This window comes from Photinus pyralis, unplaced genomic scaffold, assembly GCF_008802855.1.
Source record: "Photinus pyralis isolate 1611_PpyrPB1 unplaced genomic scaffold, Ppyr1.3 Ppyr1.4_LG6, whole genome shotgun sequence".
NCBI lineage: Eukaryota > Metazoa > Arthropoda > Insecta > Coleoptera > Lampyridae > Photinus > Photinus pyralis.
Genome location: NW_022170663.1, coordinates 37,065,426 through 37,090,932, shown reverse-complemented (window position 1 = coordinate 37,090,932; position 25,507 = coordinate 37,065,426). Strand labels below are relative to the sequence as shown.

Genomic DNA, 25,507 nt, shown 5'->3' with positions numbered 1-25,507 from the left:
AAACGGTAAGTTACAAACGTTGAAGACGAATAAGACGAACATGTTGTTTTTTAATTATTAACTGGCCGAAGCCAAGTGAAAAAACCTGAAGGGTGGTTAAACCGGAAAGGTTGTCCTAAGTTTCAAAACGAATTATTATCAAGCCTTGTTAGTTAAGACAACCAACCGGAGGGTTGAATTATTACATTAAAAGTTGAAAGTTGAATTTAACACATTTCAAAAGAACCGGGGGGAAAAAATAAACTCATAAAAGTTTTGAAACTATTGAGATGACTACATATTTAAATTATTTAAGTTAAGTTTCAATTCGAGATCATGCAGACGGCATGTCTAGAAATGATTGACCACCAGGTTTACCTATCACTAGATAACGACCAGATAACTGACTTTAACAGCCTAAGTACCTGCTGATAATCCTCCTAAGTAAGTTCCGGTATCTACCATTCAATATAATATACCTATGCCGTTTTTCAATTCTCCACCAGCGAGCTACAATACCATCCTAAGCCTAACCATCGTCTAGTGAAATCAAAAAACAAGCCTGAATCTTTGGGACAAAATCATACCGTTGTTACTGCTGATCTTGCAATATACAGCACAGCACAAGAGATACCTGATGTGGAGTAACCCCCAAAATTTACAGGGAAAGGTACCTATTTGTACCTATATATTTCACCAAAGAACTGAGATACATGGAGTTAATGAATTGTTTGAGATTTTACAATGCAACTCGGCGGAATGCATTTGTAAACTAAACGGCCTAAATAGCTAGTTTTGGTATTCGGAGAGAAATTTCTTAGTAAAGTAAAATCTCTTACGCATCGCTCCTTGTTTAGCGAACGCTGCTGACTATCCTTCCCTCTCCGTCTCACTCGCGATTACCGACTCGGCGAGGTCGGTAGGTTTTTACTTAAATGACCGTAACTTTTTTATTATGAAAAATTCACGGTAATGTTATAGAAAATAAAATAATCACAATGCTTTGGAGCATCGAATGAGCTATAAATATTGGAAATCGATATCGTGAAATAAAAAGTTATGAGAGTTCAAAGTGCGCACTTTTCATCTGCTACACGAATTTTGGAAGTTGACGGTCATTTTTCTAAAAACTGTGCATAACAAGGTAGGTAAATTGAATGCTTTAGATTCTGCTATAAATGTACTTTCATTTTACAAAAGGAATTATTGATGTATATCGCTTAGTTGCTGAGAAAATAAATACTTTCGGTGGTCTAGTCGCGCGCGCGAAAATGAGTAAATTTCAACTTTAGCGGCCTATAACTTTTGTCAGGACCACGGGAAAATGTCGTAAAGCGAGATTCTGAAGGTTCAAACATTTCTGAACAAAATGGTGTGGGTCCCAATTCTTTCTACTCCGAAAAAAAAACTACCTCAAATAAGCGAGTTAGCGCCGGCTCTCCGCTGCACTAAACCGTGACAGACTCCAAACTCGACGAGTAGTCCGTAGTACTGCAGAGTGCAGAGCTGTTCCGAGTAATTCCCATGCTTCCAAATTTAATAAATATACCTTCCCCATGAAGTTTATTGCTGTAGAAAATTGTAAATGCGACTAGTTTCGCCGACATTTATTAAATTTGGAAGAAGTTTGAGACCTCATTTTGAGTTTACAAGATGGATCCCAATTTAAATTAATTCCCATTCAATATACGCTTAGCCCGCTCAGCTGTAAATATACTTCAGACATGTTGGTATCCCCTAATAATATTATTATCCCCTAAATACATCAATATCAACCCCGAATCCTCCCTAACAATTTACCGCGGAAGTAAAAGAATTAAATGAAAGCAGTTTTCAGGCCGGTTCGACTTAAAACTGTAGGCGTGAAGGATCAATCGTACAAAGAACAAACAACCTCAAGATTACCAAGATCATTAGGCTACCGGCCGGTTTGGTAACTAATAGAATTGCGTAAGCGTATTTTAAACAACGCTCACAGCAATTATTTATTATAACACCTGAATGGGAATGCTATAAACTCGGTTGAAATCGAGACAAATTGGTAATAAGAGCGTCAAGATTTAGAAAAACGATCTGTCACAGCTTACAACAATAGATAGCCGATAGGTCCGACGCACAAAAGCGATTATAGTAAATTTTAATAAAAGTCAAAAACCCTTTAGGTAGAAAGACGAGTTTCAAATTTTATCTTCCGCCTCCCTTAGAACTCCTCGAACCCTACGTGCGTTCAAATCACACACTACAGCCTAGGGCTTTTAAACAATCTCGGATAGCAAGTGTTAGCATCTGTGGGCATCTGGAGCTCCTACACTTGTATTATTGCGTTTCCTCCACAGTGTGAACCGACCGGCTGTCGGAGGTGCGTGATCTCGTCGTACAATTCACAATTTCGAGAGGAAAAAAAACGTGCCGGAAAAAATTCAAATTACACGTGCGCGTTCCCACACGTTTCGAATTACGTAATGTGTTTTATAGGGCCGAAAATAGAAATGGATTAATAAGTTTGAATTAAACAATTTGGGGTATTTGTACTTTAGACAATTTAAATCATGTTCCTAAAGATGTGTATTATAGTAAGGACGTTAATTTTTTTTACCATTTCGTACGTCGGTCTCAGTTTCGGACAGGATTACGATCAGACTCCCGCCTTAGGAGTAAAGGGCACTCGATGTTACGATGATTTTAATCGACCGCAGGTACGTTGCCTTCTATAACTGTATAGAAATAGATCATGATTGATTAATCTATAAATATACGAATAAACATTCAATGCTCATAACAAGTTATCAGCAATTGGACTAAGATATTAAAATTTTAATGCACAAAATATGACTGCTGTTAGTAGGTTACTGCACCCTCTGCAACATAAATCAGTCGTTTTAATTAGTGCACGATTTATTATTTCGTAGAGGTTAAATGGGGTTTTAATTCATTTCCTTAAATTTATAAATAGGGAAAGTGTACCAATTACTTCGTGCCTATTTTGAATTTTCTTTGCTTATCTCTATCCTAAAAAAATGAGTAAGTACAATCTACACTGAGTCAGCATAACCTTCCGACAATTACTTTAAGTGTGCAAAAAAATAAGCTTGGCTTGACCTATCAAATTGCTTCTATGTACAGCGCGCTAGTTGACCTACCTACATGGAAATATTAAAAGATTGTAGCACCATGGTAAATAAAGGGTGGGTCTCGCTCGGGGTGGGTGGTCGTCTACAAAAAATTCATATTTCCAAATATTTTGTGAAAACGTTACCTCTCGGGTTACCTACTCCTCGAAAATGATCCAATACCACAAACGTACAGCATTAGTAGTCCATAGTCAAATTACGGTTTGGGCTGGATGTTGTCAATTCAGTCAACGAAATCAAGTGTATCCTATGTAAAAAAATCCACTGAATCCGAAAATCATAGTCCCCCTGGCCGAAAACGCCCGGAACATATAATTGTTATTCACAAAAAACGAAGAAAAAATGAGAAAATGTCGTGTTTTTTCGCAATTGACTTCGAATATCTCGTTAACTATTGCTCTGAGGGAAAGAATGAATAGAAATGAACTTGTTTAGAATACACTTTTCTATAAGTCCAGAACGCTCATTTTCAATTGTTATTGTTTTTTATGGCAAAATGTGAAAAATTAATCTCTAAAATTAACAGTTTGTTATTAGTTATTAACTTATTACCAAGTAAAATTCATCCGATATTCTTGAAAATCCGTATTTAGTAACTTCTTTTGATAACAAAACAATATGACAAACCCGATCACCTTAATGGCCGTTTGCACCGACAAATTTAAGCGGAGCTTAACTTAGGACGGCGCATTTGGTTCGTTCGGGGCATTTTGTTGCAAGTGAATACGCACCTTTAGGTTTCATAGTAATTGATTAATGAAATAAACAAGTAAAAAAAGGGATGCTTTGTCTTTCAAACTGGGGGACTACAAGAGCGTTCCCAATTTTTTTATACCCAAAACAATCTTTTCCAATAATTCAAATGCGAAAAAACACGACATTTTCTCATTTCTATGATTTTCCGATTCAGCGGATTTTTTTACATAAGGTAACGAGTAAGGTACACTTGGTTTCGTTGAGTGAAATTGCAACACCCAGTTTATACTATTTTTAAAGCTAATTTGACTGGACTATAGAGGGAAATTAGCTGTACAATGGGTTAAATTCTGTGGAATGATGAGCGAGATTTTAATAATGAATTGAGTTCGGAATTGAGCATTGAGGAAGAATTCTAGGGAAATGAAGAAAATAGAAGGATACGTATTTACGAAATTTAAGTCAGTGTGAGAAGCTTTGGGGAGATAAAGTCATCATTTTTAAACAGTGAAACTCGCAGTGAAACAAATTCCTGATGTCGATCACATAGGAAATTACGAGGAATAATTGGGGCAGATGTACGAAAGATAAGCAAATGGGGGAAATTAAAACAAAATGTTTAGGCAATTAAGGAAAGAGCACTGAATACTGATGATTCAAAAACTACCCTAGTAAAATTTTTGAGTGATTTTTTTAAATTGATTTGTGATTTTATATAGATTTCTTTGATTTGTCGAAAGTCGCTTGAGATTTTCAACTGATTTCTTTGATTTTCCCAACTCTTTGAGCTTTATCGTAATAGCTGTCCTCTTCACCTCTATTAACTTGGCCCCTCCACCAACCGTAAAAAAAATCTATCTAATTCTAAAAATTAGTGCTAATTATGTGCTAATTTGTTACCGTATTCAAAATTTTGTTGCTCAACTAAAACGGCCGTTTTTAAAAAATTAGTGGGTGGGGCCAGCTTAATATAAACTGGACCTACCCAAAAAAAAAATTGCGTGCAAAAAATCGGGCGAATGTCTCGCAGAAATTTGTTGCTAATTTGGTGCTAATTTGTTGCTGTAAAGTAACAATAACTATGACATGCAATTCGCAAAGAAAAGTGGTTTATTGTTGTACCGAAGGTTATTACATTATACATTAAGGGCTCGATTAAGGGTTACTTTAAAGGGCCAACGCCATTAAATGATTTGAGTTACAAAAGGATTCGTTAGAAGATCAATAACTATTATATTAAAGATTTTAAGAAAATTAAATCAAAAGTAATGTTTGCTCTCTGACAGCGCTACAACAATATTCGCCATGCGCACGTCAACCGACTGGAACGCACAATTCAAATTGAATCACCTAAATATTTTGTTTCTAAAGTAGTTATTACCTACAATTGTTCATTCCATTGTATTTAACAATAATTAATGCAAAATCGAATTTGTTGCTAACTATAAACAATAAAAAATAGGTGAGAATGACACCACACGTAGACCGAGAGTATTTTCTCTTTTAATGTGCACAAATAAAATAAAAATGGTAAATAAATGTAGGATGATACATTAATGTAATCACGAAAAAGAATGCAACAAAATTGATGTTAACATACAATACAAGGTGTTGCAATTAAATAATATCGCATTTGGGTCAAATCTCAGAAACTGTTGTCAACATTTTTTTACTACGTCACTGGATTCTACGTAAAAATACCTAAGATAGGCAGTTTTTACTTTTTTTCTATCTGACATGGGTAGTCAGATATGACAACATCACAAAAAGTCCAATTTTTCATATTCACCCTATATCTCAGACGAGATCTCAGACCTCAGAAACAAACGTAGTTGGATTGATTGTTTGTGGTATTGTTTCACAAAAAAGTGGCACAGGGTCGCGAAAACCACAAGTCTCTTATCTTTAAAAGCAGCTCAAATACACTGCAGTCTTCAACATAGGACACACGGTACATTTTCTTGAGTGCGTACTAATGATTTTATCGAGGGGTGACCCACTGGTGAAGTATGGTGTACAAGTGTGATGAAGTCCGTGAAGTTCATATGAAGTTTTGGTGAAGTCCATGAAATATTGGTGAAGTTCGTGAAGTATTGTTGAAGTGCGTGAAGTACTGATGAAGTCCGTGAAGTATTGGTGAAGTCAGTGAAGTTTAAGCGAACTATTGGAAAAATGCATGAGGTTGTGGCGAAGTTTATAATCAAATCCTCACGGTCGTAACCACTGTAAAATTAAATAAATTTTTGCGAAATAAAACGGAAAGCGCTTAAAGGTAAGTTTTTTATCCGCAAAAGTATGGCAGTTATTTATGAATGACTAACTATGACCATTTCTACAAAACAAAAGGACAGTTACACAGGCGACAGACGCCCTGATGAGACAGCGACTCGTAGACGTACTGATAGTCCTTGCGTCGTATTTATGTGTAGGTACAAAGATCGTAAATTGTTTCCTTTTAAAAATTTAATAAATCCTTTCCTTTATTACCATCAGGTTCAGGTAGCTAAATAACACTTCGATAACACTTTTATTAGGTATATTAAAATAAAATCGACAGACGGAAAATTTGTCACGTGGATAGCGGCTTTTGTTTTCCTTAAAATTTCAGCACCCTCCACAACTTAGTACATCAGCCCCTTCCAAATCAAGTTTCTGGCCACGCCATTGAGTTATTTACGACTATAACGTCAATCCCGAGGTCAATACTATCCCACAAACAACACCATTAGCATAATTCTTGAAAATAATCCCCTAAAAATGCAACCTGTTGTAAAAGGATTAAGAGTTGCTTATTGGGTTCAGCCTGGTAATATGTTACAATACCTTTTACAAGACCTAAGCAATATTTTCCCGCTTATTTTGTTTGTTTGTTGAAATGAAATTTTTAAAAGAAGAATTGGACACCTTTATATGGTATAAAGAGCCAGATATCCAATCTGTTAATCAAAGATATATTTTAACAGGACCCATTACACTCGCCATTACATTAATAGGAAGTGAACCATTTAGTATAACTGCATAGGTCTAACAGAAATTTGATAAGATAAAATCACAACTCCTGTACAGATAAAGATAAAGGGTCATTTTTTAAACCGAAATAGCTTAGTAAATGGTTGGGTTAGAAGGTAGTAGCATGTTATCGATATTTACTTTCTTAATAGATGATTAATGGGAGGACATTCAAAATCCTCCGACACTCCCGATTGATTTTGCCTTTGAAAGTACTTTCCTCCGATAAACCGTTTTCGAGATATTCGCTCAATGGATATATTTCTTTAAGATGTCCCAATCGCCCTTTGTGAGTACCCTCTTCTATGAAAGATAAAATACGTCTCCGCCTCCCCGCCATGAACTGAACTTGAAAAAGAGTCGCGCGGTAACGTTCTAGTTTGTGCAAACCAATCGATTTCGATGAGACCATGAAGGGTGGAACGTGTGTTTACCCCCGCCCCCCCCCTCATTTTCAAAATTTTTACTGCACCACTAAAGCCATGCGTATGCAAAATCTGAGACGATTTGATTGCCGTATGTAGTAAGTAAGTAATGCACGTTTTACTTTTACTTTCAAAAACAGCATCTCAGGAAATAATTGATGGAGACCAACTCCCTTAAGACAGCGAAATTTGATGGCCGTGTGGCACACCTTCAAGGTATAGCCTACATATTGCAAAAAATTCCAGGACTCTAGGACCATTCCCCTAAAAGTAGTTCAAAACCGCAGAAGTGGGCCCGACGGACGGGCAAAACAAAAGCACATTTTTTTTTAATTTCTTAAAAAAAATTGATTCATTTCAATTTCGTCTATGTACTTACCTCTATGTATAAACAAAGTATGTTTTTATTTTACTTTATATTACCGTTTCGTTTTTGTTATCTCTATTATCATTTATATCAATACATTCTACATCTTTTACTGCTTTGAGTGCTTTGTTTTAATTGCAAGAACTCTAGAAAAAAGGATGGGATTTTGTCCAGTGCAAAATATCAGTGAAATTCATAAAGTATCAGTGAAGTCCGTGAGGTTTTTCGTGGAATATATGAAGTGTCGGTGAAGTCCGTGAAGTTCGGTGAAGTATTGATGAAGTCCATGAAGTATTGGTGAAGTCCGTGAAGTATTGATGAAGTGCGTGAAGTATGAAGTTTGGTGTACACGATTTTGCCTAGCGATTTACCCCTCGGATTTTATGATTATTTGCATTTTTTCGTTTTTTGTATTATTTTGTATACTTTTTTGTTAATAATAAAAAATTTTTTTATGTGGAGGTTTTATGATGTCCGCAGCTATAAGTGGAAACTTTATAATGGCCCTTGATGATAAATGAGTTTGACATGCCTGCCGTACACCTATTCATAAACATAAAAGGAAGAACTGAAAATCTTTTGGACAGAATCCCGCATGCGCAAGTGTGTCAAATTTCCGGCTAATCGGCTAAACCGACTGGATCCAAATTTGGTACCCATATTCTTATACATAAAAGGGCAGAATCGCGCATGTACAGGTGTGCGGGTGGTATCTGTACTAGCCACAGCAAATTTTTGGGGCACCGTTTCTGAGATTTGTCCCAAAGTTGGCATTTTTTGAATGCAACACCCTGTATATCTTAATAGCATTTGTTTTTCATTATTTTTTCTGATTACATTGACAACCTATATTTTTTAAATTTTAGCCATGAACCAAAAATAAAAACCTTATTTTTTACGGTTTTTAAATGGTAGGTAGGATTTAGGGAGATTTTGTTTTGTTTATTCGATAAAAATCGCTAGCGGTAGAAGCATGTCATTTCAAAATTTTGAAAAATATCTAATATGATACATAATCATATAAAAAAGTATAGGATGTGATACATAAATGTAACCAGGAAAGGACTGAAAAAAATTGACCTTAAGACCTTAGGATAAATCTCCGTGAATCCATAGTCTACCATTTAAAAACCGTAAAAAATAAGGTTTTTATTTTTGGTTCATAGCTTAAATTTAAAAAAATTTGTGATTCATCAATGTAATCAGAAAAAAGAATGAAACACGATTAACGTTAATATATACAGAGTGCTGCATTTAAAAAATATGAACTTTGGGTCAAATCTCAGAAACGCTGCTTCGCACATTTTTTTACTACGCCACTACATTCAACGTAAAAATATCTAAACTTGACAGTGTTTACTTTTTTCTATCCTATATAGTAAGATTTATGATAACATCTCAAAAAGTCATACTTTTCACCCTGTATCTCAGACACAGACCTAGCTATAGATTGATTCTGATTTGTGGTATTAAAAGTTTCACAAAAAGTGGCACATGGTCGCGAAAACCGCAACAGACAACAGCTCAAATACACTGCAGTCTCAACCAAAATAGGACCCACGGTATATCAGCCAAATTATACATGACTTATCTTATAGTACCTGTAAAACCTTCTGCTTTTATGAGCATTTGTAGGAAGATAGGAAATTAAGTAAGTACATAACTTACTTTTTTGCAAAGCAATGTATGAATTGCAATAATTTGTGAACATTTGAACATCAATCGAAAACCCCCAAAAGGAAGAAGAGAGGAATTGGCATTATATAGATACAAAACATCCTAAGATAAAACACTAAGTCCTACTATAAGAATTAAAGGGGTTTTTACCTTGGGCAACATTCGGGAGACGAGAAATTTCAAAAGCTAAATAAATATTTGATCAGAACTACTGTTTTAAAGAAATTTAGGTAGGCATTGCACTTAGATTTTTTAATGTTTTAATTTTCAAATTGTGTGAGCCAACTTAGGTAATTTAGGAAATGGTTTAAATTTAAATGTATCTATGTACATACAATCTCTGTGACTGAAGAAAATCTTTTCTTACATTCCAAATTTTATTTTTTTAATTTCAGTTTAGTCAATTTTTTTACTACTGCGACTCGACCGATTCGCAAGTAAAATGATTGTGCAACCTGTCACTTCGGAAAAGGCAATATTTCACAAAATTGAGTAATTTCACAAATGGTTGTTGGTACTTTGCACAACTAAACGCAGCCTAAGCAACCGTACAGCGAAAACCTGCAATCAATAGGTGATCTAAGAGCAAGGCTTTACTGTGCGTAGACAGACAAATGAACGGACAGACAGACGGAAAATCGGAGATAATATTTTGTTGCATTATAGGGTCTACAAGAGATAGGAGATGTACTTCAATTGTTGTAAGTAAGCTTCTACAGTGCCTACTTTCCTAAAGGGTTCATGTTAAAACTCAAAGAAAATTATTTTGCTAAGAACTCCGGTAGATTTAAAAATATGTTGGAAAGATAAGAATAAGGAACTCCTCCTTTTATCAAATGGGCGGTAACACGTAACTTAAGTTTGAATTCCACAAGAGGTGGCAGCACTTTCCTAATAAAATTTTGCTAGAATTTTACAGTTGCAGCGTCCCGGGCCGTGTCTGTTTACTGGTATCTGGTACATAATAAACTTTTTTTAACTGCTGTGAATGGATTTTACCATAGGAAGGTTAAAGCTAGGATTGTATCGAATTTGTTTTGCTAATATTTTTTTTGTTTAAGATCTACGACCCTTTGAATATTGTCTAAAATAGCAATTCTTTATCGCTATGTATCGTATGATTTGAAGTTACTGTTTAATCTCGGTATGAGATTAAGATAGTTTTGGGGTAGACTGTAAGGCGGCACCCGTCACTGTGCCAAATTATAGACTCGCAACCTTACACCCCAAATGAGTAAGAACAGCCTAAGCTATAATACTGGTTTATTCATAATATTTACACGTTTATATACAAAATTGTTGTCCTAGTTCTACCATTTGTTTACCTAGGTCAGCGACACTATTATTCTATTATTTGCATTTTCATGCCTTACTACTCAATTGACCTGCTTTATATCTATGCATAATAATGATGTCTTAATACCTACTTATTACATGAATTACTTAATTAATATTGTTTAATTCTAGATTAATCCCAGATTAATCTGTGATTGAACATTCTGCCGGCCGCAATGGTGTATGTACAGTTGACAACTGAACATCTTGCCCCGGCCGCGACGGCTGACTGGTACCTGGGGTGGCGTACAGTGGCTCCATCATCTGTGACTCCTGTGCTCGTGCTGGAGTTTCCCTGTTCTTTTGAACTCGCCTTTTTAGTTTCCATACCGTGTAACTTAATATAATTGTTCCTACTATTATAGTAGTACTCAAACTGCTAGTTAAGATGGAGTGTGAGGTAACCTTGGTCCATGATGCGTTACCTAGTTCCTCTTGTATCGACTCTTCTTCTTGCCTTAAGGTGTTGAGCTGATCTGTTGTCTTCAATATTGTTTCTTTTTGTATGGTGTCCATGGGTGGTTGTCGGTCTAATGCTGACGTAATGTTTATGTTTACTGTCCTGTGGTAGCTTGTGATTATTGACACTATGTCTTGTCGCGTTGGACTCAGAATGCTTTGCTTTGTTTTTAGAAAGCATTCTTGCGAGATTTGAATGATTCCCGTTTGATTCAGTGTTATGTCATGCCTGATTCCATTACATATGACTGCTGCTTTACTGACGTCCTTAGCGATGAACATCCAGGTGTTAGGCATATACATCTGTTTCCAAATTATCGTCTTGACGTGCTGTTTTGTTATTCTGCACGTGTTCTCGGTGGTTCGTTGATAAAGTTGGTCTAGTATGCAGTTTGGACTTTGTTCGATGTTGTTGACTACTGTCGGTGTGCAGATTTTTGTGTGTTCCCCGTTTGAAATACTATTTTTGAATTCTTCTTCACCCAACTGGAAGTATGATTGTGTGTTGTAATCAACTGCGATGACTCCGTTCCCAACCTCCATTACCCAATATGTCTCGTTCTGCATCCTTAATGGTATTGGAGTTACCTTTATTACTATGTACTGCGCGACTTCTGCTATTATAAAGTATCCTGATATATGAATTTGATTAGTGTCTTGCTTGATGGTCATCTTCCTTATTGGATGTGCTAATATTTCCACGTCCGATGGTAGTTTTTTAGATGCTGTTGCTATAAGTTCTTTCACATGTGCCTCTGTTATTACATTATTAAAGTTTCCTCGACCTCGACTTATGTCTAATAGTCTAGAGTAATAAGCATATACTTCGTTGATGAGGTTGCTTGCTATCTGATAGGTGCTGAGTATGTGTATGTCCATCTGATTTTCATCTATGGTTTTGTACCATTTTTCCATTTTGATGATTGCCTCTAGGCCTCTGTTTAGCTTCTTCCTGAAGTTCTCGAGTTGTTGATCAATTCTGGTTTCGGTGTGGTTAAACGTTGAAAGTGCTGACAGCATGAACTTTGTTTGACGGTCGGTTATCTTCATTAGCTCCTGCTGATTTTTGTTGAGTGCGTTTATATCTTTGTACACTTCATCGTTTACTCCAAAAATTGACGTTAATAAGTTTCCTAATATTCCTCTTCTTTGCCTGGTGCGCATGATCCCATGTATTCCTGTTTGTAACCACTCAATTTGCTTGCCCAATTCATCGATGTGATGTGATAATTCTTGGCAGTGTATGTTGTCTGATAGTGCCGTGGCTTTCGTACATAATTCCTTGAACTGTTTTGTGGTGTTAATGGCGTTCCGTAAGTCCTCTTCCATGGCGTTCTTGTTGAATTTTAGGTCAATTCGAAATATGCCTCTTTCGATTCTTGCGTGCCCTATACTACATAAAGGCCAGGCTGTGGGTGCACCATTGTAAACTTTGCTGATGCTATCGTTAACCATGTTAGGAATCCCAATGCCACTTGAAGAACTTGAGACGGTATTGGTTTCCTCCTTGCTCGGCCGTCTTCTTCTTCCCGCCGCCTTGCTGGATTTGAATGGATTGTTATTAGCTGCTGTATACTTCTTCTACTGCTCTTTCCTTCTTGTTTGCGGATCTTTACTACCTGTACCTTCCCATCTTTTGCGGGATGTACTTCTGTTACCCTTGTCTTTGATGTGAGTAATGTTACTTCTCCATCCTTTGGTCTGGTGTATACTGCAGCTCCATACGCTTTTTTGGAAGCATCGCAGAATCCATAGGTCGCTGGTTCAATCCGGCTCGAAGGACCATGTTTAATCTCGGTATGAGATTAAGATAGTTTTGGGGTAGACTGTAAGGCGGCACCCGTCACTGTGCCAAATTATAGACTCGGAACCTTACACCCCAAATGAGTAAGAACAGCCTAAGCTATAATACTGGTTTATTCATAAAATTTACACGTTTATATACAAAATTGTTGTCCTAGTTCTACCATTTGTTTACCTAGGTCAGCGACACTATTATTCTATTATTTGCATTTTCATGCCTTACTCAATTGACCTGCTTTATATCTATGCATAATAATGATGTCTTAATACCTACTTATTACATGAATTAGAATTACTTAATTAATATTGTTTAATTCTAGATTAATCCCAAATTAATCTGTGATTGAACAGTTACTATTTAAAATACAATGAGATACAATCCTAGATCTCACCTTTATAAACATCATAATCACTGAATTTTAGCAATATTACATTTCCTTTAAGAATAAACAGGCATGGCGCGAAACACTTTTAAAATAGGGTTTTTGCGCTGGTATATAAGCCTCTTAATGCTTGCTTTACAGAAACTCTCCACTTTTTCCGTATTCTGATAGTCATATTTATTCTATTAAAAAAGTAGGGAAAATGTCTGCTCAAGTAGATACTATCGTATTGAATAGATTACTTGAACCTATAGATCTCTACTTGAAGGATTCGTGTTAAAAATTAAAGGATCATCTCAACAAAACCGTCAATCGTCGCCCTAGGTACCAAGAGGCAGGAATTTCGTAGAATCTTTGCCTTGTCGTCGCACCCTTGACTTAAACACAAACACCGACCTAACCAAGTAGGTATCTACAAAAAAAAAACCATAGACATAATAACTGTAATTAGCCCACTAATCTACCACATCTTCAGTCTGCTTGTAATTTCGCCAAATTTTCAGCAGCTGTCTACTACTTATATAGCAAAATTGTCTAATTGCGCACTTCGGCCCTGAACTGTAAATTAGGGACGTCGACGACCTACTAATTCTATAGACATTGGGTCGGCTGGCAAGCTGCTATATGTCAAGTGCTATTCAAACAAATTCGACCGGAAAGCTGTAAAAGCATGAGGTCCGTCGGTCTTCTGAATTGATGGATGACTCACCGCCATTGCAGATTAATCTTGTAAAAGGGATGAAGGTCTATTACTATTTTTCTTTGTCCCATTGCCCACGTCGTTGCTGTCATTACCGTTAGCTAATCCAATTTGTAACAAGCGATCGGTTCGTAATTAAAAGTTTCCAAGTAAATCATGCGTACCTAAAGGGAGATAAAATTTCGATTATCAAGCGTTTCTGCTCGTTATTTCTGTTGAGACGCCCACTCGGCATTGCTGCAGTTAAAAAATGTAGCGCATCTCTTGCAGCTTGCACAGCTTAAATTTAGAAGTTATTTTAAAAATAGTTGCAGGGTTAGTTACCTACATTTTTCAAGAGCATTTTGTTGTGTAGACTGCTCTGTATAATTTCTACCAATCAATCTTTATTGGACGCCAGCTTGGAAAAACTTTTTACAAATAAAACAATAACTTCTTTTCTTTAAAACCTACGTCATCTTCTCTTCTCACCTTCTCCCGGCTCATCCAGCACCCCACTTCTGCTGCTCCCTGTCATTTCCACCTCCGTATCCATACTGTTGATGGTATTAAATTGAATAAGAACTGCTATTAAACATCAATATGAACAACGTTTTTTATTGTATCGGTTTCTAATAACAAACTCTATAGTATATTAAGTATGGAGAACGGTAAGGGATTTTTACCGTTCGAAGACAATTGTTTGGAGGAGGAGCGAAGCGACGACTCCAATTATTGTCTGAGAACGGTAACCCTTAACGTTCGACGTGCTTATAACATTTTTTGCGCGATCGAAATTAAAATTATGCAACCAATATAAATATGCACTAAGAAATTAACGAGCAGAATAAATCGAAATGATCGAAGTGGTATGGTGTATACATCACTAGGTAACCAGTTTATTTGTCAAAATTGAAGTTAATAATTTCATAAAAATGTGCATGTGTCTGATGTAGTTTACTAGCTTTGCACTTCCTTTATGACTTTATGAGCGTCTTGCTATAGGAAACAACAGCACAAATTGTACGTTTAATGTACCTAACAATAATTAAAGATTAAATGTAATGTAAGACTGTTGATTTTTAAAAAGGCGTCGGTAAGTATTTATTTTCTATTTCGATGTGGAAACAATACCGAAACCGTACTTGATTGGCCCAGTTTGCGTGCGTTTCTAGACAGAAATGATGCCGAAAGAAATAGAAACGCATTATTTTTTTTATTTTGTTGGATTGGTACCCCTTGCTTTTTTGCTGTCAACGGTATCCGTCAAATCAAAACTAAACATAACCTGTAAAGTGTAAATAACGTACGAGGAACTTGACCGATTGTATTAATTCCGATTAATTTTGAATATATACTCCAAAGGGTAGAACTTTTTTTTATTTTTACTTAGCGTAGTAAAATATGCCAGCAGTACATTCTAGCTTACTTTTTGAACTCCCCTTCTCGGTGAGCCAGTTTTCAAAAATTTTGTACTCCTCGTACTTTACTTTCGATTTTACAGGCAGTAAATTTAACGTCGCTTCATTGGCAATCTCTTGGATCTCCGATGGGGTACAAGAGACGTGTTTGTCATCCGTATTCATCGTAACTGCCGCAAAATGGAATTATGACCAAATACCTAATTAAAAGTTTGAAGTTTGAAAATACAGGAATCAGGTTAGCCAACGTGAAAATAAATGAATTGTGTCTATTACCAACATACACTGAATGATAGTTTAAAATTACCTAACAACGCCTAAAGGCAATATTTATAATTTGTATAATTTATTATTTAAAATAAAAGTCGAAATAGAAAAAATAGTATAAAGCACACGTGTCATTTGTCTACTTGTCGCACTCGGCTTTTGCCGCATTCGCCGCTACGCGGCTTATGCGGCAAACTGCCTCGTGCGACAATCTTCGTCAAATGACACTTGTACTTTAATATACTATTGCTGTTCTGTTTTTAGATCGGTAAGTAATTTTGACGTCGTCGTAATCATAGCAACTGGTAAATTCTACCTACTGTCATGGAAACACCCATGGTAAATAGTCAGAAATGACCGATCGCGCAAAAAATTATTTATATAGCAACAAACTACTACCTTAGATCAAACATAAATGAATTATTTAGTTTAAAGATTTTAGTACAACACTTCCCCTCAAACTTTAAACTTTCATTTATGTTACATTGAAAACATCCCCAATTTTTCTCTAAGATGTTGAAATTGAATTTTTGGAATTGGCTTAGTTAAAATATCCGCAACTTGATCTTCACTTGCAACATGCACTATGTTCATCTCCTTATTTTGAACTCGTTCCCGTACAAAATGCGCCCGCACATCAATATGTTGCGATCTCTTGTGGAAACTTGGGTTTCGAGCGAGTTTTATTGCGCTTATGCTATCTACACGAAGCGTTGGTACTTTTTCTAATGGTGCAATTTCCCCAAAAAGACGATTTAACCATACAATGTCTTTAGCTGCTCGCTGGCAGCCACATATTCCGCCTCTGTGGTAGATAGGGAAACACTTTTCTGCTTCCTGCTTGCCCAGACGATAGCACCTCCACAAAATTTAAAAACCAGACCGCTGACAGACCGTCTTGTATGAGGTCACTTGCAAAATCTGCGTCGCTGTATGACTCTAATTCGTTAACTTGAGTTGTAAGGGACCTGTAATTTAATTAATTCCATTAAGAGGAATTTTAATTTATTACCAACAGGTGGTGCTAGTGTTTAATCCCCATATCAGTTACCGCACATTCTATGTACGCAGGCAGCCCTTCCAATTCCACCTCCAGGTCTAGGTGGAAATAAAAGGCGAATTCACCAGAGGAGACGGACTGATCCTCATTCGCTTCACGATTGTACTAAGCTCCCAAACGTCACTTCTCGTTTCTATTTTTGTTTACAAGGTTCTGCAGAAATCGGTGGTTTTAATATTGGTTGGTGAAAACCGGCTCGTATTAAAACGACCTACAATTTTAAAGGGCAGGGAAAATACGGCGCAAGCCAGTGTTGTACCTGGAGGGTTGAAGTAGTTCAGGCTGGTGTGAACCGGACTGGATTATCTCCGCCGCATTCTTTTGCGATTGTAGTCAGCTTGTATGTAACCTTGGACCAAGTACAAACGATTGTGACCACCCATATGCTGTTTACTGCAAACCTTATCATTTATCAATAGCACCACTTGTTTATGTCATATGTTAAAACACCATACCATTAAACATTTAATTACAGAGAGCACTATAAACGAGACATCAAGTCAAGTCCAGGGTCAACTAACAAGGCGACGGCGCGGCACCACCATACCACAGAATAGACGCGACCACATCTATTGGGTCGCGTTCAAAGAAGACATTTTATTTTATTTATAAAAATCCAAATACTTTTGTTTATAATTATTATAAAGAATAAATCCTGTTAGCTGTGATATCTTCCTTTGGAATTCTGACAAACTGCGAACCCTGGCATTTTCCTCCGTGGGCACGCGGGTACAGCTATCGGTCACTTTTGTTCCGAAGCAATTCGGGGACAAAAGGGGCATTACAGAGTGTCAACTTCTTTGCAATAAATTCCCATTTCAGCTGTGCCCTTCAAGTATTTAATGATCCTTTTTACCATTGTCCAGTGCTGTTCCCTTGGTTCTTCCAGAAACTGTGAAACATAATTTACAGCAAACGTGATATCAGGACGAGTAGATACTGCTAAATACATTAAGCACCCTACTGCTTCTCGATAAGGGGCTTTTGTCAATTCAAATTTCATTTCTTCCCCTGTTAATTGACATCTTTCAATTGGCGTACTAACTGAATTTGCTTCTGTCATTTTAAATTTTTCAATTATGTCATCAACGTACCGTTTTTGATTAATGAAAATTGTTCCATCATTATGTTGATTAAGTTGAATATTGAGAAAACATCCGACTGGCTCCGCTGTCATTTTGAATTCTTCTTCGAGTTTTCCAATGAATTTATTAATAGATTCTTTTGTTGTGGCAACAACCAATCCATCGTCCACATAAATAACGACTATCAGTTTTTTATTTTTGGAAATACGGTAAAATAAACATGGGTCAGCTGTACTCTCCTGTAAACCAAATGAAATTAAAACTTCCTTGAACCGTTCGTTCCAGCATCTTGGGGATTGTTTTAAACCATAAAGACTCCTCTGCAATTTACAAACACGCTGACTTCCATCTTCATAACCTTCAGGTTGATCCATGTAAATTTCTTCATCAATTTTTCCATATAAAAATGCAGTCTTGACGTCAAATTGAGCAAGCTTCAATTTTTCTTTCGCTGCAATACTCAAAACTATCCGAATTGAATCAAGTCGTGCCACAGGACTAAATGTCTCATTATAATCAATACCTTCTCGCTGACTGAATCCTCTGACAACTAAACGTGCCTTGAACCGAGAAACATTCCCGTAAGAATCCCGTTTCACACGATATACCCAGCGATTAGAAATAGTTTTTCGCTTTTCCGGCAGTTCAACAATTTTCCACGTCGAATTTTCTTTCAATGATGCCATTTCTTCGTTCATGGCGGTCACCCAATTCTGCTTTTCTGCCGATTTTATGGCCTCGTTATAACTTTTTGGTTCAACAACTTCCGAAAGCATTGCATATAACAATCTGTTTGGTGTTTTGAGATCGTTCCGATTTCTGAGATGTCGTTTTTCCAAGATTTCTTCCGATGCTTTACCCTCCAATTCCTTTTCTTGAGTTGGTGTGCTCATCTCTTGATCGACAAAATCTTCTTCATGACCTTGCAAATTCCCTTGATCGATGAAATCTTCTCCTTGAAATGTTTCGGGACCTTGACTATCTGCGCTTCTTGTCTTCTCCGGAAATAATGCCAATAATTTTTCAGACTGTTTTGGTTCAAAAACAACGCATTTACTGCGAACGATGCGATTTTCCGATTTATACCAAATACGAAAACCGTCAATATTGTCAGAATATCCGACAAAAATTCCTCGTTTGCCTTTTGGGTCCCATTTATTTCTCTTTTCTTTCGGTACGTGCACGAAACAATCTGTGCCAAAAACATAGAAACGATTTAAATTCACCTTCTTCTCCGTGAAAAGTTCGTAAGGTGATTTGTTTTCAACTCCACTTGGTCCACTGCGATTCAAAATGTAAACAGCAGTATTGACCGCTTCCGCCCACAAATATTTTGGCAATTTTTTAGCCAAAAGCATTGTTCGAGCCAAATCAACCACCGTTCTGTTTGTTCGTTCAGCGCATCCATTTTGTTCATGCGTATAAGGATTTGACACCGCCAAATTCACCCCGTCCAACTTCAATATTTTTCGAACCTCGCTGTCGTCAAATTCTTTTCCGCCATCGCAGTGCAGGGTTTTCATCGATCTACCAAGTTGAGTTTTTATGATTTGTAACACCTTCACAATTTTTCCAGCAGTTTCTGATTTTTCCTTGAGGAAATAAACAAATCGCCTTCTTGAATAATCACAAGTAAAACACGCAAAATATTTTTTATTATACTTCATTGAAATCAGCTTATTTACACCTGTATTAGAAATAATGGTATCTGGCCTTTTCCAGGCTAGCGCACGGAAAAACTTTTCCCGATCCCTTTGATTCTTTCCGTGCGCTGAATATAAATACCCAAAATATTGCTTTAAAATACAAATTTATAGGGAAGTAAACTAATTTTCAGAAAATCTATATGCGTTGTAATGTTTCTTATGTAAGTATTTTGCGTTTTAATTCGTAGATGTTTGAATATTTAGATAAACTTCTTTGAGAATTTGTGACATTTTTTGACGTTTCGTCAACCTTATCTGAAATAAACTAATTAACCAAATCGCCTTTGAAATGATTTGAGAGTAACCCCAACGAAGTGCATTCCATTGGTCCGCACAAATCAACATGTAGTACTGTTCCAGTCATCGTAGCACGCTGATTTCGTGATTCAAAAGTACTCCGGTGTTGTTTTCCTTCCACGCAAGCTCCGCAAAACGTTTGGTCCTCGATGAAGTCGATTTTCTGGTTTTTCAAGATTTTCTTGACATGTTGTTTGTTCTGATGTCCGAATTGTTCATGCCAATTTTGAAGTGTAATTTTCGTCGTTAGATTGACCTCATTTACATAATCTTTCGGAAATGTTATTTGGATCACCATCCTGAATAATTGACCCATTCGAACTCCGTATGCTTTTACAACTCCATCCCGAGTGAATTCACACCTTTCGCTGGAAGATCTGAACTTCATGCCCTTGTCCAACGCACCCGTGACCGAAAAAAGATTTCTGCGTGCCCCTGGCACAAAAAGAACATTTTCCATGTGACATTCTATGTTCTTAATAAGCCTGAAATTTTATACTTCCTTTTCCGAGACCGTCCATTGTTGATTTGTCGCCGACATAAATTTTTAAGGGAACTGCAAACTGCTCATAAGACAAAAACCACTCACGATGACGAGTTATGTGATCTGTAGCTCCGGAATCAACAATCCAAACATTGCCATCTTCCGCGCTGAGAGCCTCACATACGAACGCCTCGTCTTTCGATTTTTCTTCACTGTCTTCTTTGCCCTTTTTGCAATTTTTTCCGGATGTGCCCCACACGTCCGCACCGGTAGCATTTAATTTTATTAAAATTATTGCCACCATTATTGGCATATTTCTTTTTTATGTAGGCCTTACTAGAAAAAAGTGCGACTAACTCCTCCTGTTTTCTGCTACCGACGTTTTTCTTCCGATGTCAACACTTCAACCAAATTCGCAAATGTTTGCTGTTGTTCAGATCTCGCCCACCAAGCTTGTTGAAGGCCCTCGTAGTCATCTGAGAGAGAATCGAGCATCTTTACTACGAGTGAAGACTCGTCCGGTTTCACATTCAGCTGCTGCATGCGCAGAACCAGCTCCTCATATCGAGCAATGTGAGTCACCATATTTTCTGCAGGATTTTTACTAAAATTGAACAGTATGCGCAGCTTGGTTGGGTTGTTGCTCAAAAATAGAATGAAATTTGAGCCAAATTTCCCGTGCCGTTTCACATGAAACCAACAACGCCATAACCTTTGATTCTAGAGATTTAATAATTATCTGACTTGCTGCACGATCTCCCCTGTCCCAAGCCTTGAATTTTGCATCGTATTCTGCCTGATTAAAGTCCTTATCTTCAATAGCTAATTGCTCTGGCTTCAGTATTTCCCCGATGCAAACTTCATACGCGTCCACTTTTCCTCGTAACAAAATTCTTATAGCAAATTTCCAAATACTCCAATTTTCAATACCTCGTAGTTTTTCTATTCCTTGAATTTCCATTTTTCGTGTCGTCTCTTGTCAAAAAAAAATTGATTCCGAATTTATCGATCCGCTGCGCTATCTATTCCACGCTAGCAACCAAGATTTTCTTTGAATGACGTACCAACGAAGATTTAGAAAGAACCACGCTCTGCTACCATGTTGATGGTATTAAATTGAATAAGAACTGCTATTAAACATCAATATGAACAACGTTTTTTATTGTATCGGTTTCTAATAACAAACTCTAAATTATGTATATAGCAACAAACTAATACCTTAGATCAAACATAAATTTAAAGATTTTAGTACAACACATACCATGTGTTTTTATCACCTCCTATCATTCTCCGCATATTCTACATTTTGTTTCTTCTTCTTGTCACCATTCCTCTTACGCTCTCTCTTCGTTTCCGCATCAGAATCTTGCTATAGTTCTAATATTTTTTATCCTTCCGCGTGCGACCTCTATCTTCACCCTCTGTATTGTATTTGTGCACCCAGATCCCTTTTTGCCAGCTCATTTTCCATCTTCCTCCATCTACTCCTCTCCTCCCTTCGACCACAACCCGTCCGCATCCATTCCTTTCGTAATATTTTCCACTTTGTTAGAATTAACAACAAAGAATGTTGTGCGCTCTTTCCTTTATAAAAGAGTATCGGTTTCGCCAGTTTTCAGTTTCCATCAGACTTGTGTAGGATAAGGTATACAGCGCGACCTCGAACAAGTTGTATAGTAGTGACCATACTTATTAAAGTACATTCAATAATGTCTATGAACTTGGCAGGCCTACTACAGCAGACCATGGTTCTGCTTACTCATATCGTTAGTGTTCCGTTAGTGCACGTTAGTGCCGCTGAAGAAATCGTTAGTGCACAAAAGGAAACTTACTATTTTTAAAAAATATTTGTGCTGCTAACTTCATGCCAGCAGACCCATTTAAGAAAATCGATGCATTCTTTACATTAGTTAAACTAGCAACGTTAGTGCTCGTTAGTGCCGCCAATATAAACGTTAGTGCTCAAAGTGTAACAGCTCAAAACGTTGTAAAAATGGGTCTGCTAACTTCATGCAGCAGACCCACATTTGTCAAATTGGTTCTATCCTAATGCGAATTTCAAGCGGCTCGTTAGTGCTCGTTAGTGCTTCACATGCGAACGTTAGTGCTGCAAGGGATCCGCACCAAAAAGGTACCAGACCACCTCAAAATTAAACTTGACTTATTGGGACCTGCCAACTTCACGCCAGTAGACCAACGAACGAAATCTGTTTGATTTTCTACTTTAATCGACCGGTAAGTATTAGTGCTAACGTGCACTAACGGAACACTAACGATATGAGTAAGCAGAACCATGGTCTGCTGTAGTAGGCCTGCCAAGTTCATGGACATTATTCAATAAATCAGTCAACTTATTTCACGGAATCCTAAGGGATTTATAAATATATCATCACTCTTTGTTCTTCCCACATTCCTTTTGTGTTCACCTTCGTTGTTAAGCATTCTTTCGCCAATTCGCTTTCCCTATCGCCTAGAATGTGCTGCGTGCCGATGCTGTCCGTATATTTTCCATTTTTGTTTCTTCTTCTAATATGCAATTCCGAGTACAATTCATAATATCTTCTTTGTACTTCTTGCAGTTCCTCCCATTCCTTCTACTGTCATATCTCTGTGCAGTACATAAGTAGGTGCCTGTCTAACCATTGCATCGAACAGATACTTTCTTGTTATAAAAACATTCCTGACCCCCCCCCCCCTCTCCCATACCCATAATCACCACCGTCCCCTTTTTTTCTTAATTCTCCCATCTGCGCATTTGCCGCATTGTTTGATTCCATTTGATACCCTACATATGTAAATTCTTTTATCTCTTCTATTCTTTCCTCTTTCGATTTCAATTCTACCTGCCTTTTACGGAGAGGAGTAGAAACTCCTCTTCTCAAATCTCATCATCTTCTACTTTTCTACATTTAATTCCATCCCTTTCCTTTTCCAATATCTTTCTATTCTTCCCATACTTTCCTTCATCTTTCCTACCTCTGTCGCCGTGATCAGTGCGTCGCGTCGTACGGGTATGCCATTGACCACGCTACTATCCCTCCACCTCGACCTTGTCTTAATACTTTTGCCATGTCTCTTAAGTAGAGATTAAATAAGGATGGGCTAAGTGAGTGTCTCAGTCCTTTACATGTCCAAAGCACCGCAGACTCATTTCATTCTATTCTTACCCTCAATATTGTTTCTCCATATAGTGCCTTAATTCTGTCCTTTTCCCATCTTCTACACTTTTCCCACTTCCACTTTGTCAAACGCTGCCTTTAAATCGATCACTATAATCTGTATAACACATATATGCATTCGATCCTTTCCCTCCCTTGTCTGAAGCCCATTTGTGTTTCCTCTAAGATCCTCTTCTGTTCTCTGTCTAGCCTTAGTTTCAGTATAATTCCATACTTAGATACATTATAGCACTTCTCCTATAGTTTCTCATACAATATTTGTTCCCCATTTTGAAGATTGGCACAATTGCTCCTTCTTCGAGTAACCCCCCCCCCCCAATATTAGCCCCTCCTCCACCATTTCATCCACCATATTTTCCATTTTATTGTGTAAGTCTTTCATTCCTTCTCTGTTGTATATCGTTATCACTGATCGTCTGAGCCATAATAATGCGTGATGTTTTCATATTTAACGATATTCCGCTTCCGCATCCTGTCATCGGTGCGCCCTCACGCTGATTTCTCAGGTCAACTTGAAATTGCAATACAGCGCTTTTTTTTGTATTTTAATATGGAAATGGGATTAATTGAGACGAATAAGATATTTGTCCCCGGCTCTTTTGGTTTCCTTTAATGGGATCATTGTGTCCTGCTCTTTTCACTATTATGCTAATACACGAGCGCAAATTTGTGTTTATCACTTCAACATCGATGTTAAGACTGATACTTAATACAGTTTCATTTGCTTATATAGCAAGGAATTCTAAAGAAATCTAGGAGGTACCTATATCATACTTTAGAGAAAGAAAGAGTCACATCCGCTTTTATGCCTTATCCCCAGTGGCTAATCCTTTATCTACTTGATGAAAATTCGGTGCACTATTTTTAAAATAAAACATCCCTGAGGTTTTACTTGCGAACAGTATCTTGGAAAATAAAGACCCAAATTTCTTGACTGTAAGGCAATTTCCCTAACGGACGCACTGGAAAAGGTCAAGGAATAGCTCTTGACATTCTTGTTAGGAACTGTTAAAATTTGACTGTTGCCTTTTTGCGCACCTACGTTTGAAATTGTGACCCATGGCTCAATTTAGTTTCTCCTCTACGACTAGTCAAAAATCAAATAGGCGCTACTTTGTCTTATAAAAAAGGAGAGAATATGGAGGGGGAACAAGTCAGAGTAAGAGATCCTTGTTCTGGTCTTGATAAAGTTACAATGGAGAAAAAATTGAATAGGTTGAACATAATAACGGTAGTCAAAGAACAACTGAATTCGGTCAAAAAATGTAAGATACAACAAATGGTTTCCAAAGGTTACAAATAGGAGTTGAGATATATGAGTCTTACTCAAAATGAAATTTAAATTCAAAAGTAATTTACAAAAAGGGATCAACTCGTACTTTTATCGAAATCTACTTTCGCCGGAATAATGGAGATTAACATATGACCTTTAAGTCCTGGTCGCAGCCGCCTGAATTCAGAAGGGCGCTGTCTGCCAAATCTGCAATAAGATCAAACAAAGAAAAATGAGAGAGGGGTATTAACATCAACAAGCGATTAGCGTTAACGGTAAACATAATAGATGTATTTCCAACCCTTAAATAGAATTGCATTTTTAAAATCGGGTTGCGCTTTTCAGAATTTCGTATTTATCAGACATTATTCACACAGCGTTGGTGAGTAATATTATCCTGACTAATAGATTTATGATTTTATTTATCTTATCTTATAAAAAGTAGTAGTATACAATAAATTAATTATTTAGTACGTTCTAAATCACCCAGCAAATTCCATAAGCGGTAAATTATGAAACTAAAAAACTAAATACAGTACTTCCCACAATAGGAATAGGTTGATAAAGGATGTTAAACCACTCACGAATTAAAAGGGAACTTTCTTCATTCCCCCAAATTTGTACCTTTTATTTTTCTAGAATGTCAATAGTGGCCCTCTTTATTTATCGAGTTATTTATAACAATTTAACACTTACTTACCACTACCTTGCAGGCACATTTATAACGCCAATGCTTATTTCATTATTCATCACTTCAATTTCAATTTACTTATATACCAGACAATAAAAGGA

The 25,507-nt window shown here is 37.0% G+C and overlaps 1 protein-coding gene and 1 long non-coding RNA gene across 2 annotated transcripts in view; one reads left to right on the top strand and one right to left on the bottom strand.

The window, feature by feature from the left end:
- Window positions 1-2,304: 2,304 nt before the first annotated feature.
- The window catches only part of LOC116173077 (laminin subunit gamma-1), a gene marked incomplete in the record, with an annotated part of 210,528 nt that continues 187,325 nt past the window's right edge, over window positions 2,305-25,507 (top strand). Inside the window, 1 exon segment of the mRNA XM_031490362.1 lies at window positions 2,305-2,675. Coding sequence (XP_031346222.1) covers window positions 2,529-2,675 — 147 coding nt within the window.
- Window positions 16,587-17,292, bottom strand: LOC116173081. Its single transcript, XR_004145858.1, has 4 exons — window positions 17,147-17,292; window positions 16,951-17,092; window positions 16,644-16,902; window positions 16,587-16,599 (listed from the first exon to the last, which is right to left on the bottom strand). It is a non-coding gene; the product is annotated as an uncharacterized LOC116173081 (long non-coding RNA).